At 43.2% G+C, this 19,540-nt stretch overlaps 1 protein-coding gene across 1 annotated transcript in view; it reads left to right on the forward strand.

Moving 5' to 3' along the window:
• NKD1 (naked cuticle homolog 1) overlaps positions 1 to 19,540 on the forward strand; it is a 36,365-nt gene that overhangs the window by 7,331 nt on the left and 9,494 nt on the right. The window contains exons 3-4 of the mRNA XM_026036498.1: positions 12,198 to 12,304; positions 14,801 to 14,896. Of these exons, the coding sequence (XP_025892283.1) occupies positions 12,198 to 12,304; positions 14,801 to 14,896 (203 nt within the window). The remainder of the gene's footprint in view (positions 1 to 12,197; positions 12,305 to 14,800; positions 14,897 to 19,540) is intronic.

Below are 19,540 nucleotides of genomic sequence, written 5' to 3' on the forward strand. Positions count from 1 at the left end.
ATAGATTATTTCTTGTAAACAAGCTGTTTTGTCTCAGCACTGCTTCTGTTCTGGATGTGGTAGGCATGGTGCCTAGCAGAACTTGAAAGCTCTCCTTTAAACCAAATACCTGCTCATCCCCGATGCTGCAAAAGGCGCGCTAATAGCTCTGCCTTAGAAGTGCTCTTGTGGTTGGTCTTCTGGGATGTCATGTGGGAACTCTACATTTTAAGGGGTTGTGGATAATCCTATACACTTAACATATACTCATCTAAAGCAAACTCCTGGTATGTGGTCACTGGGAGCTGGCGATCGTTTACTGCATTTGGGTGTCTATCAGGAGATTTCTGATCTTCCCTTTCCTACTACTGGCAGTGAAACAGAGCCAGCTCTGGCTCTGAAATGTATTCAGTGTCAGCCTGACCCACCGCCAGCAGCCCCTGTTATCAGGGGCAGTGGCCCCTACCTGCACGGGGAGCTGAGAGCTGCTCCCTGCGAATCGCTGGAGCTACCAAGAACATGGGGGGAAAAAAAACGGAGGAGGGGAAAGTGCCAAGAGAAAACTGCTTAGTTTGGCAGTTAGAATAAAAGTCGCCAAAGAACATGAGACTGGTAGGATTAGCAGAAGTTTTCCTGTGGTCATACCCAGATCCAGGAAATTATAAGAAGCAGGTAGGCTGTGTGCCATGAGTGGGAGGAAAATCTTATGGCATAAGGCACTTTAAAAAAAAAAAAAAAAAAAAAAAAAAAAAAAAAGTACAAGTGTTTCTTAACATTAGCTGTTCCAGTTGAGGTGGGGTTGGTATTTGGATCAGACGCTTTTGCTCGCAGAGCTGCTGTTTCAAGTGCCGCCAGCTCCAGAGTGATGAAAGGCTGTTGCCATCCCATGGCTGCCCGTGGCCTGTGTGGAAGGAGTTAGTGGTCTCCAGGTGTTTCCAAAGGGACCTTTACGGTGCCTGGCAGCTCCCGCCCATGCCGAGCGCCGTGGTGGCGGGACGCTGAAAAGCAGCCGCGTTGGCCAGCGTGGAGGGGACCCTTCCTCATGGTGCTGTGGCACCGCGCCACGCTGGCCTGTGAAACGTGCAGTATCGGCCTCTCTGGCTGGCAACCCACTCTTCCTACCCGGGCTGGAGGATCATTTTTGATAAACGGTGTGTTTCGTCTGTACTTGGAGAGTTTTGTTCCGGGGTATTTATTCTCTGCATTGAGCTGGGAAGAGCCTAACTGCTTTAAGTAACAGTTTCATGTTAATCTCCACATTCAGCTCCTTCTGCGGTGCTGAGATGATATTATGAACCAAAACCAGGGAAGCTGGATGTTTGGTTCAGGGACACAGTGGCAGAGCTGAGAACACAGCCTGGAGTGTCCTGCGGTGGGGCCCGTTCTGCCCCTTGCACTGAGATGGACAGGGGTTAAAGGCACGGCACACAACTGGCCTACTAGATCCATAGTGAACACTTCAAAACATGCAAAGCTTTTAAAATAATATAATAGGCCTGTTCGGTATTTCTAGCAACGTTGTTTTTTCCATACTGTTTACATCCACTCAAGATAAGCAACTTTTCCTGCTTTCACAGAGAAGTTAGGGGCTTTAGTCTTTAAAAAAAAAAAAGGATCATTTGGCACTTAGGAATATTTATTTACCCTCAGACAGGTGGGAACCAGTTTGCTCTGGGGACAAAAAGGCTCTGGTGGGGTAGCTGTTGAAATGAAGTCTAGCAATCTCTCTAGTTGCTGCCCTTGTAGCGTGGGAGACCCAGACCATCTGGGTACCATGAGGAGTTGGAGAAATGAAGAGTGGAAGGAGGCAGGGTAGGGAGATCTCATCAGCTTGCCTTGCTGTCCTGGAGGTACCACGGAGCATCTCCACATGCCCCTGCGCTCGCTCAGCAGCTCCTGGGTCCTGCTGGCCATGCACATCCCCAGCGGGAAGCAACGGGGATGGGCTGTCATGGAGAGGAATGAGAACCAGGAATGTGAGCCCTGTGCTTGGCGTGTGGGACTTGGCAGGGCTGGGTGTGAGTAGTCTGGGCTCACCAAATCGTGTGGGCTGCTGACATTTCTTTTGGGCTGTCAGTATCAGAGGAGGACCTGTAGTGAGTGTGGATGAATCTGAGTTGTTCATCTAGTCTAGGCTGGGTAGCAACTACAGTGCCCAACTGGTTGCTCACTATGGGTAGACCTGTTGTCAAACCTGTATCATCATCCAGTATGGCTGGATATGACCAGCTGTGTTTGCCTCTCTGTTGTTTGAGGATAGTAGGCAAGACCCCACCAGCTGCGGGGCTCATGAGCATCTGGGAGACACCGTTGATAGGTACAGAGATAAAGATACATCACTGTACATGTGCAGCAGCATAAAAAAATACTTGAACGTTGCCCCAGGACATCCATCTTCAAGAACAAAGACTGAAATATGGGAACAAGTCAGTTAGGAGTTTGAAAACAATCTCTCTGGAAACATGATGAATACCAGTGGTTTCACTTATTCTACTTGAAGAACAAAGGTCCTTTTCTACTTTTAATTTCCCAGCAACGATTATTACCAGTTATTTTTCTTGTAGCTTTGACCACAGTTCGTGGAGGTTTTATTAAACATGTTTTTGAAAAGTGAGTCAAAATGCCATTCTTCTCTGCCTCTCTTGTGACTTTTTTTTTTTTGCCCATGTGAAACTAGAGCATATTTCCAGGCAAAGATTTGGGGCCAGATAATACTCTCATGCTGGTGTTCATGGAATCATTCCAGTTTTATGCTCTGGTAATTGAAAGAAGTTTTGGCCCTTGCCTTTTCAGAGGACAATATATTCGTTTCAAATCCATCGCCTGTACATGAAACATTAAATTCATTTTAGGAAGCTTGAATAGTGGCTGCATTTAATAGACAATCTGTCATGCTGTGACTTCCAAGTATTCCTAAAGTAACTAGTTCTCCTGTGTAGGACTTGACCTTGACACAATGAGGCATCCAGGTTTTGGTATTGCAGCGTTTGTGACAGCTTTCTGCAATGGGCTTTGGTTTAGATTGCGTGTGTGCTCCTCGAAGTCCCTTCTCTCCTACCTGTAGAGGTTTCAGCTCTCTGAGCATCTCAAGCAATACAGTTTATGGCAAGATTAAATATTTCTTGCTTTTCTGTCACGCATTCAGAAGTAGAAACCATCTAGCCGGACTCAAATTTAGGAGCCATTGTTCCATGCAGTTTGTAAAGCTCGAGCGATGCCTGAACCTTGAGGCTGGAGATTTTAGACACAACAACTTGTCATCTTGCTGAGCTGAACAAATACACAAGCGTGTAGATGCAGGCGCGCAGAGGCAATTGCAGTGAAAGGCAGATTGCTTTTGCCAGCTGCTCTTGCAAATTCAAAGTGTGTACCAGTCAGGGTGCTTTTGTGTGCTGCGACTCCACTTCTGCTGCAGTAGCTACAGAAACCCAAAGTTTTACCTCACCAGGCAGAACAAGTGCCCTTTGTTACCTAGACAGATTACAGCCTTCTCTAAAGTCTGCTCTTCATAAAAGCCCAGCTTGAACAGTGGAAATTCTGACTTGCCTCAGATACTGAGGAGACTTTTATAGTTTCAAGTAGCTCCAGGGTTATATTTTAAAAGTTGAATTTCATCACATGTTTCAAGTTTGGTGGAAAAAAAAAAAAAGACATGATATTTTTAGCAGAAAAAAGTCCCCTCACACACCTTTTTTCTTAACAGAGGTTTCATCTCAATCATATCCAAACCTCAAAGCACAAGTAGCAGTCAACCTTATTCTCCTGTGGAGAAAAAGATAAAATGTCATTTGTTTGGGAGAGGGTTTTTTTGTAACCACAACTAGTTTGTGAGTGAAAGCAAATAATAAATGCAGCACTATAGGGTTGTGGAAATGAACCTTGAAGCAACATTTCTGCTCTTGAAAGAGCTTGGAGTCCAGCTGTTCTTATTAGATGGAAAGTCCCAACCCCCAACCTACTAAAAAAAAAAAAAAAAAAAAAAGTAATCAAATTTTTCTTGCTTTTTAAACCTGATCCTGCAATCTAGGTCCTTTCACCAATGCAAGATGTCGTACAAAGTGCCCAACTTTGTGCTGAAAGCGACTGAAAGCTGCAAAGGTAACAAAAAGAGAGTGAAGGAATAGTGGTTGTAAAGCGAAATGCCCAGGAGCAGAAGAGCCGCTGCCTGAGGAGTCGGGCCGGGCTGGTGGGCACTGGTCAGGCCCAACCGGGCAGCCAGGGCTGCGTGTGCAGAGGATTTATTAGGGACAGGTTGTATTCCTGGGAGGCCCATGGAGCCCTTGGCCTCCACACTTCGGTTTTCCACCATAGTGATAGCTCAGCGAGCAGGTAACGCTTCAAAACGGGGCTATCTCAGGGTTGGGAATGGTCTGGGGCACAGGGAGCTTCCGCCCCTGGCTGAGGTCTTCAGGCCATCACACTGTTCTCAATAGCAAGTGGTTACCTGTGTTTGCTGCAGTTACCTGCGTTTGCTGCACGGGAAACATTTAAGCTGGGTGTTGGGTCCAGCATTTCCATAAGTTTATTTCTGTGGGTGCTGCCCACAGGTGCTGCACTACTGAGTACCATGGCTCAGCAAGCAGAAGGAGTTGCTGGTCTCCATGTGGCTTCTCAGCTGGAAGCCTTGGAGATCAATCTCTGCTGCCTCACTCCAACATGTGCACGGGGCATAGGGCTCTGCGCTGAAATCACCCCCCAGTATTAACTCTCTGGTGGTTTGATGTGCATCCGAGTCACAGCACTTATAATAATGCTACAATGTAGGTCCACAACCCTGCTTCCTGCAACCTGCCAGCTTTGAGAGGCCCTCTATGACTTTTTTTTTTCTCATGGGAAGCAATTTTGATGCAATGATTCTTGCAGCTCAGTTATCTTCAGAGGCCCCATTATCATTGCAAAGGTGTTAGAAACATGATCTTCCCATTGAACATCTAAGTCAGATAGGAGCCAGCTTGATATCAAAGTCTACATTATTAATAACATTACCTGCTCCGTTGTCATTTGAATAATTATGTAGCCTCTTTTTTAAATTTTTTTTTTTCCTTCTTCCTTTGTGAATCTTGGGGGGGAAAAAAAATCCAAGGAAACGAGGAAAATTAAAGAGAAAAAAAATCTATATGAAAGCACGTATCTGCAGCTTATCCTGAGAAGAAATATTAAACAACAGAGTTGTGGGCTGATGTTAACCAAAATCGGTGTATGACCATCTTCAGAGAGAAGAAGTCTGTCCTTAAGTTACAAATTATCACTTGGTGTCTCCATCTGCCACTTCTCATGGCAAGAATTAAGCACTTTGCAGACTCATTTAGAGCTCCTAGGACATGTAATACTGTTAGAAATGGGTCCATACGAAAGTGACAGTTTTGCCTTAAGAAGCATTTTCCTGCTCAGTATTAAATGATAGAGATTGTTATAGCAGATTGTGTTCTGATAATGTGGGTTTTGATATGCCCACTGATCAAACACAAATCGTGCCACTACAGGTATCATCCTGAACTGTTCTGACCAAAACTTATGGAGATTTTACCCCCCTTTTTTAGGCAGGGGAAGGGAGGGAGAAATGATTTCCTTTGATCTCCGATGAGGAAGGGAAAAAAAGGCTGTTCTGTTCGGGCTTTTGGCTAACACAACAAACAGTGTTTAAAATTTAACTTTGCTTAATTAATTAGTAATTCTGTTTAGTGCTGTCTGATCTTCATCCAAAAGGTATTTTGAAGCTTGAGAACCGAACATCAAAGTGTGTTGGGTGAAGATGGTCAAGTAAGGCACTTAATCTGGCAGTTGCTGTTGATGAAATACAGCCAGTTGGGGAACTAATTGGGAAGGAGAATTGTAATCTGGCAGAATTCAGCAACTCCCTTGTTAAAAGGAGTGTGTGGGAAGTCCAGGTTTAGAGCATTTAAATGCGTATGAGATATTGGGTAGCTAGCCAAGGGAGACCGCCTTGTCCTTTGCATGAGCAACCGTGCTACAAGCCTTTTGTTTTTGGTAGAGAGGTATTAAAAATATTTCCTTGGGGGGGGGAAAAGAACATAGCAAAGAAAAAAAAAAAAAAAAACCACCACCAAGCAATGACCCAAACAAGAAACCAGACTTAGTAATTTGTGGTGCTTCTGTATAAAAGCTGGGAAATACTTCTATTTGTATGCATCAAATTATTGGGACTGGCAATAGGAACTGAGGCGTGCAGGAGGGTCCCTGGGACCTCTGAGTCCCACTATTTCTTATTTATTCAGGGGAAAATTCACTGTCAAATCACACTGAATGAACTTCAGGGTAGCAATTCCCAAATGCCCTAGTGGTGACTAGTCAGTCAGAATGGTTATGTGATACGTGAATGATTTAACCAGATTTTGGTTGTCTGTTTCTGTTTGTTGTGAGCCGGCCCAGCACAGCTTTGCTGTTGGGTGCTCAGCCAGCGGTCCTTGGTAGGGAGGTGGCAGCAGGTGTTGGGAATGCCGTGGATCTCTCCTTCCTTCACTCTGTGCTCTTTATTTGAATCTTTAGTGTGCGTTGTGACCATCAGGAAGCTGTGTAGAGCAAGATGACTTCTCATGTTCTCAGGCTCAGGGTTAACCCAGACTAGTAGGAAGTCCCACTGGCAGAGCTGTTCCTGGCTTTGCCTTCTCCCACTGTACTTTAAAAGAATTAATCTCCCCGTGGTGCAGTTCAGAGGAGGCAGCTTGAGCCCTGTCCTTCTGAAGCGTGTGTTGAATTCATGGGCTTCAGCTTTCAGCCAGTGAAAGCTGAATACCTGCCCTGCGCCCGGGACCGGGAGGAGCCTGCCTTTCTGTGGGCTTCCTCCTGGGGCTACGGAGCAGCAGCAGAACTGGCCTGCTGGTCCCTTCTGCATGTGTTCACTCACCACTGCAGAGGAGGACCTTCACAGAAGCAAAGCTGTTCCCCTCAGAGATGGGTTTCATCCAAGTCTGAAATAAAGGTGTAACGTGTGCCTGATGGGGGTGAGGTTTCTGTGTGCGTGGCCTCCAGGAGAACGTGAAAATGAAATCTGGATGTGAATGCTGTTATTTGACTGACAGACTTCTTCTCAATTTGGACTTTGAAGAGTACTTATTATTGCTCTCTTTGTCATCGTGCAATCAGCAAGGAGTGTCAGTCATGTTAGTCAAACCTGATTTGCAATGAAAAAATGTTGACAGCACCAGATAATTTAGACATCAGACTTCTGGAGAAGCAGCATGGTTCTTTATCCCTTCTGTTGTCATAGTCTCTGGCTTTACATTCTGCTGTAGGTCTGTAAATTTGAAGTGAAACTCTTACCCTGTTGACATCAATAGGAATTTTACTACTGAGCTTGGTTGGAGCAGCTCTTCAATACTTACACCAGCTGAATTTTGCTACTGAGGTTGAGCTTTTAGAGAAGTGCTTCATCTCTTTGTCTTGTTATTTCTGTTCATTTCTTAGGTTTTCTTTCATCCTGCTTGCCCACAAGCCCCAGATTCCAGTATGTGGTTTGTTGCTTTTGCCCACATAAATGTAATTCGCTCGTCCCATTGCTTCTGCTAGCTCTCTTTTAAAACATTGCTATGGAATCCAGTCTATCCAATTTTAGGGGAAAACTACTAATAATATTCCACTTGAAAGATTTTGTTTCATGTATGCCAGGCACGGAATTTCATAGGTGACATTTTTGTCAGTTTTTCAGTTTTATTCTGCGTTCTCTCAAAAAATATGTAGTAATGATGCTGATATTAATTTTATAGCTTCTCCTATAGTTCAACTTTCTGTGATCTATCCAATACCTTTTTACATGGCCACCATGCCAAACAACCTCTGACGTAGTTCATCTTTATCCAGAATTTTCATAAATATTGGGCAAATTTTGACCAAGTAGTTCAAACTTAGTCAAAGCATCCAGAGCATCCATGAGAGCTGCATCCTCTTCTGGCTTCAAGATCCTCTTCATCCCACCAACTGAAATGCTTAGTGCAGCTGAAAAAAAAAAAGAGTGAAACTGCATCAGTATTTTGGGAAGGAAGAGCATTTGCTGTGAAGTGTGGTGCTTTGCTTGAATGGAGCTTTGAGAAACCTGGAATGAGAAGCCACCCAAATGACGGTGCAAGTTAAACACTCACTTTTCATCTTGACTGCTGCTCTCTTTTGGCTTTCTGATTTTTTCCCCCTTATTCCAAGATGTAAGCAGAGGTGAGTGAAGAATGCGTTGGCTGTCTGAAGCACAGTGTTCTATACTGACTCAGTGTGCTCAGCTCAGCAGTCTGTTTTACCTCATTTCCATGATTTTTTGGTGATTTCTAAGGAGCAGTTAGAATTATTACCCACTCCTTTTCTTAAGGATGAATAAACCTTTGAAATAAGACCTAATTCTTCAGGGATGAGTCTTAATACCCCTAAAATAGTGTTCATTCTCTCCTTCTTTTCCTCCCCCACCTCAATTATGAGCAATTGGGTGGTAGTAATTAAGAATCCTTAGAGAGAAACATCTGCTAGTACACTTAAGCCAGTCAGTTTGTTTTTCATGAAAGAATGGTATTTCACAATTTTTCCAAGTTAATATTTTTCCTTTATTGTCTTTCCAATTTCAAATATTGTCCAGACGCATTTTTATAGTGTCTTAAGGTTATAGAAGTGAATACAAGACCATTAATAATGAACAAGAAAAAAGAACATCATAAAGAAAACATATGCAGTATTTCAATTCATGAAACATTCTGCTATGGAACATTGTTTTTGAGAGCATATGGTTATTCCCATGAGGAGTAATAAATATACTTTTTTTTCCAGTTGTGGATTCCCACAACAACAAGGGTAGCTTTCTCTGTGTGTTTGTCTGTGTAGTGTGTTCTTTGTCAGGACTTGTTATCGGAGTGGGGAGGTAAGTAAGTATTTTTGTACAGATGATATATTGTACGCGGACTTATTTCTGATGGCCTCGGCTTTGGAAACACAAGTCTATTAATTCTGCACAGTCCTTTGAGATAGCAATCTTGTCTGGTCTAGTTTAATATCATTGGCAGAGCTGAAAGGAAGTTCACATTGTGAATATAGCTGAAGCTTGGCATGCAGCTCGCTCGTGGATCTCTGTTTACAAGCTGCCAGTTTTAACTGTCCCAAGCAGACGTTCCCATTTTATTTATAAGTAGCTTCAGCATGTGTTTGTGGCCTTCATGAAGCTGAGCAGCCTGTCAATAGTCAAAACTAAGTATAGAAACAAGGTACCAAGTATATATACTGTTTTCAGACAAAAACACTCATATTCCAGTATGTAGTTTTTAATGTCCGTTGGGTTTGCATAAGGCGCACGAGGATATACGCACAAGCACATTTTTGATCATCCGTAAGTGTTATTTTAATATATTCATATTCCCACTTAAAGTTTTTTCATTTAGACCTCATTTTTTTGTTGAATGAAACCTGACATCAAGATGAGATCACCAGATTTCCCCATCTCATCTGAGCTCAGAAATGAGTAACTGATTTCAAAGGATAATTCCCCGGAGCTGCAAGACCAGCGAGTTCTTCAGATCAAAGGTCAGCGAAGCTCAAAGAGGATAATTTCTGGCATACAGTATTTAAACTCTCTGAAGGAGTATACTGCAAGATGTATCCCCTCCTTCCCCAATAGTTGAACTCTTGTTTTTTGAGAGGGCTAATTTGTCACAGCACATTTTTTCCTGTGTTACATAAATAATACATTAAAGCAAAAGCTTCTTCTCTGAACACTCACGCTCTCCGCCCAGAAAGGTTATTGAACATGCCTGGGGAAGTGCAGTTCTTGAAGCCCAAAGGTGACTTGGTGCTGGTGGCTCTGTCCTTGCTGAACCGCCCAGCTAAGCGTGCTCTTTGCACACGCAAGGAACCTGCAGCAGCAGAACACAGAAGTGAAATTCAGAGAATGCTTGATAAGACACAACACTTGGACAGAAAAAAGAAACAGCACAGAGCTTTGGGGCAGGCAGCATTCACCTTTTACAGGATCTGCTTCTCAGTTCTCTTAGCCTCATGATGGCTGGGATGCTGAGCTGAGGCCATCCTGGGCAAAAGAATAGTGTAAAAGTGGCCCTTATGTACCTTTATATGGTGAAAATTAGGTGTAATAATAGATGTAGAAGTTCTTTGCTGGTTGACTGTTGTTCCAAAGAGCTAGGGGTCATAGTAGCCCAGCTTTCCCTTTGCAGTCTCTGGGGACTGGTTATGACACAGCAGAAGTCCCTCACAGTGAGTATTTCTGTTAGCTTGGTTAGATCCCTTGCTGTGAGGAGCTGCTCACCAATACAAATGAGCCCCTCAAAACCTAGGGGCATGTTTAACAGTTGCTAAGAACCTCTGATAATGCAACCGTCCTTCTCACGAGGCCCTCGTTACCTTTTCATTTCAAGTTGCTTTTAGAATGAAGCTGCAAGGCTGCCGAGGGTAGATTGCTTAAACTGCTTCCAGATGTGGTCTTTTCTTGTTTGTTTTGTAGGGGTCTTTTTTTTTTTTTTTTTTTCCTTTGTTTTTTCCTCCAATCTTAGCTTTGAATTACCAAGAACATGGAGCTATTTTTATGGAGAAAGGGAATATAAGATATATGGCTGTGCTTCAGATATTTTCCAAAATTCTGTGTCATAAGTAATATGTTATGTGTGTTCATTATGGTAAGTGCTGTACCTCCTAATAAACAGACTCTACATGTCCATTAACATGTAGTTTTATGGACAGGGAAAGGCCCCATCACGAGGGGAACGGGAACTTTCTGTTGCTGAGCTCACCTTCCTCCTTAGCTTCTAGGTGGTTTAAGGGGTCTAAGCAAGGCTCACAGGAGAAATTGAAGTATATCAGCATGTGAGTTTGTCTGTCAGATCCCAACTGATTATTTGCATTTGTGCATCTCTCTGTGGCCCCTGGCATCGTTATAACACCAAAACTGCCCGTGAGCACCAAAGTCAGGAAAATCAGAGGTTAAGGTTTCTGCTCTGCTGTCTTTAATGTAGCACATCCAGGGACTTTGCATCTTGCTGCAGATTAAATATATATATATATATATGCAATTGTGTTAAATTTAAACAAAAAAGTAAGACTGGAAAATGTGATAGGTGGCAGTCTGAGCACTATGACAGAAACTGTAGCTTTGGGAGCATAAAGCTGTGGTAAGGGAGGTTTTTTAAACTGCTTGCTCCAATTTGTGCAAGAAAATGCTGAAGAATGGTAAATACAACTGCCTGTGTGGGGTGGTAGTGCCATGCTCCCCTGGCAGAGTGCTTGGGAGGCACCTCTGTAGTACTGAGCACCAGCAGAGACAGGGAGTAAATCTGGTTTGAAATGACATATTCTGAAGCAAAATGGATCATATTTCCCCTTTTGTAAGGAACCTACCTTTACTGAACTGGCCCTTAGGTGAGATCTGACTTACAAAAGCATCGCCAAGAAATGATTCCTACATAGCACTAGGATAAATGTATTGGATAAATGCAAATGCCATATTGCAAGAGAAAAATGCAGGCTTTAAGGCCTCCATTCTTCTAATCTGTCTTCTGTTTTATGGAGGCAGGCAGGATTACTGCTCTGCCCAGCAGAATAGGGGCATAACTAAAATGCATATCTAAAAAAAAAAAAGAGAGCAATGTTGAAAATCTTTGTGTATTTTCATAGGTCTAATGAATATAGAATATAAAATTCCTTTTCTTTAGCTATTGTGTTTCATTACCTGCAGGGCTGAGTACTACTTCATGAGCCAAAGGCATAGGTATATGGCTGAGTTATAAAGTTTCTGGGTATTTTATCTTCTATTCCTCAGCTAGACTTGGATATATGTTAATGTCGATGCTGTTTCTGAGTGCTATTGAATTATGCAACTGCATAGGTGAAATATACTTTTTCAGGTGTATTTTTTTCAGGCAATTACTGCTTAACCTTTTAGTGAATGCAGTGTGTTTTTGCAGTATGTCACCAATTTTCAGAGTCTTGCAGAATATTTCAACTTATTTGCAGAAATGGTTCTGTTAATTTATATTCTCATAATACTGTGTTTGAACCTCCTGTGACTCTGGCAAAGTTAGTCGGAGAGGCTGATACCAAGAGCCGGTGGTAAATTGTCTGCTGAAATAATTCGAGATGTGCAGTGAACACAAAGGCAAATCAAGTTTAATGATCTTCTACTGCAAGATCCACTTTCTTACTAAATAAGGCAGATTTGTAAATAGAAGACTACTCTGACATTCCCTTATAAGTGTTTTTTTCTTAAATATATTTTTTTGCAGTGGCTTTGCCTCCAGAGAAGACAGATGGAGTTTGCAGTGGAGATGAGAAGAAAGTGGAAAAAGAATGTGACATACGTACAGGTTCCAAGAAGCAACTAAAATTTGAAGTAAGTCCTATGTATTTTCAAGTTTTGCTGTGCTGACCTCATTAAGGTAGATACATAACCTGGGGCCCAACTAGTGCCCTCTGATGCATGTGTGTAGCTCCTGTTGATGTAATGGTGGGTATGTGAGGGATTGGAAATGGCATGAGGGTCTCTCTCTGTCAGTGGAATCGCTCCTTTCACAGTGATTATTGAGTTTATTACTAAGTGGGACCAAACAACGATCCCTCAGCAGGTTCTGAACTATTGAGTAAGGAAAGCCACTTGTTTTCATCCTCTACGTGCAGTCCTTTTAGAAGTAATTTATTATGCCACCCAGTGGGTTAGCAAATCTTTAGATTGGCTTTGGTAGATGACTGCGCTTGGTTAAATCTTCCTAGTGAACAAGATGTTAATGAGAGCTCAGTTATCCAACCAGTCTTCTGTGCCTGGACCTCCAAAGTGAAATGATCTTCACCTGCTAGACTGGAAATCCCACTGATCAGATGGGAGGAGGAAAAGGATCCGGGAGGGGAATGAACTGGATGGTCTATTTCCTTGTAGACTTAAAAACATCATTAAACTGCCAGACATTGTGCAGAGTCGGCAGGTCTTGTTTATATAGGGAGCAATTTAATAAATATGAGTACTGAAACATGCTGTCATCCAGCTAGAGGCTTGTCTGTCTTGGTGAACAGAAGGATGCTCTGGTACTGGCAAACAGCAGCAGGGATTTTCATCTCTGCACTCGCAGACGTGGCGAATGTCTCCCTTGCAGGGCTGTCAGCCTGTCACATTAATGAGCTTGGCGTTCCCCCCGTGGTGTCTCAGGGACCATCCAGCCACCTTGCAGCATGGCTGCACTCTTCGTTTCCCTCTCCCAAGAAGGCTTGGTGTCTGCAGCAATTTGCTCCTCACTGTGTTAAGGCAGGTTAAGAGGCATCAGCTCTCTATGTGCTTGGGGGCCCTAGGAGGGGAGGCGACTTTTGCTCCAGCCTTTTTTGCACAGGGATATCTCTCTTTGTTGGCACGTTTTATAGCCCACGTTTAGGAGCAGACGTTTGCACACAGGAAAGGCATGCTAAATTGCAATTAGCAGTACCTTGATATTTGGCTGTTGGAGGGCACCTGTCCACACGGTCGGTGCCAGCAGAGCTGGAACTGCAGCATCCCAGCAAAGCCTGCATTTGTTCCCGAGTAGTTCTTGGCATGCCATAAAGGTTAGCACTTGGTAGCGGGCTCCATGACTAATGCGGGGAAGATTGCCGTGGCTCTTAACGAAGCAAAGCACATCCTCACGTAAAGATGTTATGTTAGGCAGTGCGGGACGGGGAACTATTAATAAGCAGCAAGAAAACCAGTATTGATATTTTTTCCTTTGTTCTACAAATCAAAGTTTTCCAACTGTGTCAGCCAGGGGCTAAAAGATTGGTAAACATGTTCATTTTATGGCCAAGTATAAAAGAAGCAGAAACACAAGTGTCGGGACCAGAGGTCTAAATCGGAGGTGGATGCGATTTGGCTCTTAAAGGTGCTGGGAATGTTTGTGTAACACGAAACTGTGTTTCCACAGTGGAGTGTGGGGCACTTGGCAGCTTTGCGGCGGGTTTGCTGCGCCGCAGAGGAGGCTGCCTTTGAACTCGGCAGGGGACAGGGGGTGCCCGTAACTGCTCTAGGGAGTTGGTTTCAAGTCAGAACATCAACCAGGTATTTTGAGCCCTATCACGCTGAAGCTATTTGGAGCTGTTTATTTTTCTTGCATATAGTGGCTTGCAGTTTAATTGTACTGTAACTTGCCTTGCTGTGGCCCTGGAGAGGCCGGGTGCCCGTCTCGGGTGAAAGCGAGTGCTTTGCACCCCGGTGCCTGCGGTCCTGCACACGCAGCCTTTCTTCTTGGCTGATGTTTGGGGTTCGGTTTGGGGAATTTTTCTCTTGTTAGCAAATTCCCCAGGTTGCACACTCATTAACAGAAGCACAGCTAAAATGTGGTGGGCACCTTGCCCAGGTGGGTCTTCCCTGCCGCTTCCCAGCCAGGCTGCATTTCGGGAATGGTGGCGGCAGCACCGTGCCAGCCCTGTGAACTCTGCCGGTGTCAGTGTGCCGAGGATCTGTATCAAGGACAGGGCTCATGGATGGGGCTTGTGCCACTCGTCCACCTCGTGCTGCTGCTGGCTGTGCTGGCTCCTGTTGTGCGGCCACTTCTCTGTCATGCTGCTTCTGGGCTAGCAGAGCTTTCTCCTCACTTTCTTAAATCTTAGGATATTCCAACAGCTTCAGGGAGCAGTTTTCTTGCTTCTTTCTGTGTTTCCTACGGTGAAGTAGAAGGTGTCCTGCAGGCTGCCAGGAGCCTGGCCCGAGGTGCAGCAGCTGCCGTGTGCTTGCAGAGAGGCTCCCTCGGGCCCGTGGTGAGGTGGAGCGGGGCCTCCGGCACCTCTCCTGGGGCAGCCTCCTCGCCCGGCCTCTCCTCTGCAAACGGGCCTTTTGCTTTAGGTAATCAGCTGCTCTTTGCATGTCTCTTAGGAATTGCAATGTGATGTGTCTGTAGAGGAAGATAACAGGCAAGAGTGGACCTTCACACTGTATGACTTTGATAACAACGGAAGAGTCACCCGTGAGGTAAGCAAAGTACAGCCGCCCCTTTGTGTGCGGCGCTGCGAACACGAGGAGTATTTTATAACAGGAACATTTTTTCTTCTATGAAATAAAGGTATCCTGCCAACTTAAACAGCAGCTTCCATGGACCCTTTCCTCCTAGAAACAATCCCACCAGAAGTTTTCTCTTTTCAAACGTCCTGTACCACTTTTAAGCCTGTTGCTGTTTAATATCTGGGATTAGCCTTTAAAAAATAGTGCCGGCATTCGAGGGGGAAAAATATCTGAAACAACCGAGCCGCTAAACACGTTGTCAAAATAAACCCCTGCAAATGTATATTGTTCTGGCTCCTGTCCTGCTTTTCAGAGTGAAGCTAACCAAATAGCAAGTTTGCTTTCTGAAATTCTTTCCAGTAGTACTAACTATACTATTCTGTTGTTTTCGTGGATATTAGGCTATGATCTCTGCCTGCTTGCTCCAAGTAGAAGTAACATTGGTGGTACTTGCTGGAGGACTGTAGCTGGTGGAGGACTACCTGTGTGCAGCTTGTGTGCTCGGGATGACTTCAGCTTGTGTTTCCTGTGTAAATAAGAAGCCCACGTTGGTAGAGATACATAGATTAGAGTACAGTCTGTTTTAGAGCTATTTCTATCAAGATTGAATGATATTTCCAGAGGAGGGTCTTTTTCTGAGATTTGCTGCACTGTATTGCCAATGCTTTTTTGAGAAGCTATTTACTGGCTCCCATACCCCCAGCTAACCAGCTGAGCAGTGACCATTTCTGTCTCCAGCTCTTATGCTTTTCTATGAAAAACTCTGACTGAAATACTGAAAATGTACTGGCATCGATCAAATGATAGAAGTTTTTGTTGTTTTCCTAGGAGAAGTCTCTTTTGGCATTTATAAATAAGTTGACGTATGTGATGGTTGTTCAGGATTTTTGATGGATATTGTGAGCAACATTGAAAAATACAGAGAACAGGGCAAAGAGAAAAAATATTGTCTTTGTTAATGTATGGGGAACCGAGCCCAGAAAAATTAAGTAATTTGCCTGAAGTCACTCAAGAGCCTATGGCAGATTGAACCCCCATCTTTTGAGACCCAAGGCTAAGCCTTACTTAGAAGATTATCTTGACTCTCAAGAATAGGAAAAAAAGAAAAACAAAAAAACCACTCCAAACCCACACACATGAGTGTCCTTTACATTCAGGCATGGAATTCCCATTAATGTCAGTGGGAGTTCCATATGCTGAACATAACAAGAATCTGCTTTTAAGTATGTATACAATAATTATTTGTGATTATGTGGTACACCAAAGAGCTTAATTTGACTGTACTTAGAAAACATATTACAGCCAAATTCTACCTCTCCCTTCTGGAAGAGCAGACTGCAGCTTAAGTGAAACCAAATCTGTGCAGGAATTGAAAATTATACTGCTCTGAGGCCTGGAGCTTGCTATAGTTGGGCTTGAACCAGTGCCAAAAAAAATTCTTTTAACCAAGGGACCAAATAGGTTGATAATTTTCAGCTCCTTACGTGTGACCAAGGATAGAAACAAATAATATGCACCGTTTCAGAGTTTTCCTGTTATGTTACACACTTTTTTGTGAGTTGTCCCAGTGCCAGTTGCACACAACTCGCTGGTTGTCCTTGGTTGAATCCAGATGCAATTCAAGAGTTGTTTGGGCAGGATGACTAACAAGCGCAGCTCATAGGTAACACTGCGCAGAGATGTGATGTAGAATTCCTCATTTTGCCAACACCCAGGAGGTGACTGTGCAAACAGAGGGCTTGATCCTGCAGTCTGGTAAGCAGTCCTGCTCCCGATCCAGCAAAGGACACAGCAGTGGGGAATGTTAAGCACGTGAACAGCTTCAGTTAAAATGAACGGGACACGTGCTTTGAGTTACAAGGATGTAATTCCTTGTACAGGAGCTTGTGGCAGCTTGTGGGGTAGGGGCGGAAGGGGCAGCGCTCTGCAGAGCCGAGTGCCGCACGGAGCAGGGGCTCATGGAGACACTTCCAGTCCGGCAAGCGGGGCCGAGCGCAGGCCCAGGGCTCTGGTGAGAAAAGCTGCGGGTGAAACCTTACCCCTTCTTTGAAAATTGTACCCACTGTCTCCTGGATTTGTACTTGGATTAACTGCGGTTATCTCCAAGTACAGTTGGATGTCACGCTCTTAAGTCCATTTTCTATCTGTAGATGTGGAAGTGCTTTACAAGGGGAAGTCAGCATTATGTGCTTGTTTGTGCTGGAAAAGTGAGCCACTGGAACAGGAGAGGACTTGCTCCCATCCATTTCATTTGGTTCAAAGTCACTCTGTGTTTAAAACCTTGGGCATTATGTCCAGAGAGCTTCTGAAGGAATACACAGCGTTAAATTAACTTTATAAAAGGCATGTAGGTGGGGCAAATTTTTGCAAAGGCACTGAATGCTTTTTTCATTAAAAAGTTTGAAAATTGTAAATAAGATATGGATTCAGTTACTAGACAAAATTTCCCTTGGGTTTTACACAATGACAGATCACTGCAAGAGCATTCACATTCCATCTTAGTGAAATTTCTTCTGGACCTTAACAACATATTCAGAACTTAATACTGCTTTGATTTCCTCCTAGAGTCTGTATGACTTACTCCCTAGTCCTTATAGTTAGAATTTCAGATCTAGTCATGCTTCTTGAAGGGATACACCCATTACGAAAGCATAATTATTGGGAAGGCAAATTATTTAAAAAAATAAAATAAAATGCTGTGTTCACTGTCATGTTCTCTTTTAGTGCAGTAGGAGATGACTTCTCTGCTCTAATGTATATTTATTACAAAAGTTGGCTCATAACATTTCCCTTCATTCTGTAGACCATTAAGAGTGCAATTCATTATGTACTGCAAGGCCTTCTTAGAACTGACAGCTGCACTGTAATTATCTTCACACAGATATTTGTAATCAGACTTGAAACTTGGATAATTGAGCTAATGTGTTTTCATCCATGAGGTTTTATGTTGAGCGCTCTGAATGTCATTATGCTTTAGAAACACCAGCCGTTATTTGGCAATCAGTTCTTTCTTGATAAATGTAGTTTTTTTGGTGAGTGGCTGCACAGGAATAAACACACCAGAAAGGGGATTTCTCCTGGACTAGTTGTGGAATAGTTAGCAAGGGATGCTGCCTTTCCAAATATGAATGATTCAAAATGGGCATGATCAAACAAAGCTGATGGTTCAATAAAAATGAGCCTATAAGCCAACTTCCAAATGAGGCATTTGTACTTTTCTTTTTGCTGAGGGAAATATAATGAACACATATTGATATTTCTCTTCATCTACTTTTAATACTAAAAATGTCCCTTGCATCTCACTTTAAATACCCAATTTCTCTCTTATATTTCCTCTTCTATTTTTTTTTCCTTTTTGATTATTTTTGCTCATGTCCTTTCATGATTGAGAGCTTAGCGGTTACTTGTGCATTCAAAACTCAGCACCAAGTCTTAGACTTGGGGAAGGGCACTGGTTTTTCTGGGGCTGTGCTTTATCAACCTGGCCCTTCTCTTGAAACTTTTTATGCTGTGTTTGTCACTGTCATGTGAATCCAAGATGAGCACTGGAACCAACAGCTAGAGGAGTGGCGCCTGTCTGTATCCGACGGCCCATCCCTGGAAACCATGAGATTTGGTGAATTTGCACCCGAGAGAAATATTAAGAAATAAAATCCTACTAACTTGTTTGTTACAAAGAACCAAACTGAATGTTTCTTCTCAGTGTTGAACCCATTGGTTATCTTATCTTTTTTGTGCAAATGTCCTCTTCTGTTAAATTAATTCAGCTGGAAAAGCCTCTCAGTTTCCTCAGGAGAGTCCCTAGTTCGCTAGCAGCTAGTCCTCTGCTTGGAACCCTTGCTAAGGCTACGAAAAGGGGATGTTGCTCTGTCATTAATATTTTAGAAGCAAAAAATTAAGAACCTGGAATGAAGGTTTTCTCAGTAACATGAGTTCTGTTTGGAGTGATGAACACTGTTACTACAATAATGTAAAGAGAGTGATACATGTTGCCCATTCTTTCTCTTTTTCTGTGGACACACTTGTGTCTCTGAGTGCTGTGAGTTCCCACCAGTCTCCCACTGGAGACCTGTGCCACATTCTGGCATGCACTGTGTATGTGTGGCCTTAAGCACACGTTTAGGGTTATTTCTACTGCAAATACTTCTGGCAATCTGTTAAAGTTGCTGTTTTTAACATACTTTTGTATTAGCTCTTTGATAAAATAGGATGTGAAAAACACAAAGATTAACACTGTTAAATCCTTCAGCCCTAGAAAAAACAACTCTAGTCTTCGGTGAGCAAGACACAAACAAATCTGGGTATGGCATGTGCTGGCTGCTTGGATGCTACCCAGAAAGCCTTTGCTTTTCTCTTTGAAGAAAAATATCAGTTTCAGTTTTCCTACTTGATTAAAGTAGCTATTCCAGTAGAAATTCTGCACATCAGAAACCCTTCAGAAGTCATTTGGAGTCACATAGGCTACTTCCCCACTATAATTAATTTGCTATAAAGGAGAAATTTTTATTCTCTCTATAAAATACTTCTAAATCAAGTGTTTTCTAACTAAAACTGAAGTAAAATATTTAAGCAAAAACTGTGTTTGGCAAAATGCAAAACTAAAAATTATGTTCT

The sequence above is a fragment of the Nothoprocta perdicaria genome, unplaced genomic scaffold, assembly GCF_003342845.1.
Source record: "Nothoprocta perdicaria isolate Ctin4 unplaced genomic scaffold, notPer1 scaffold_18, whole genome shotgun sequence".
NCBI lineage: Eukaryota > Metazoa > Chordata > Aves > Tinamiformes > Tinamidae > Nothoprocta > Nothoprocta perdicaria.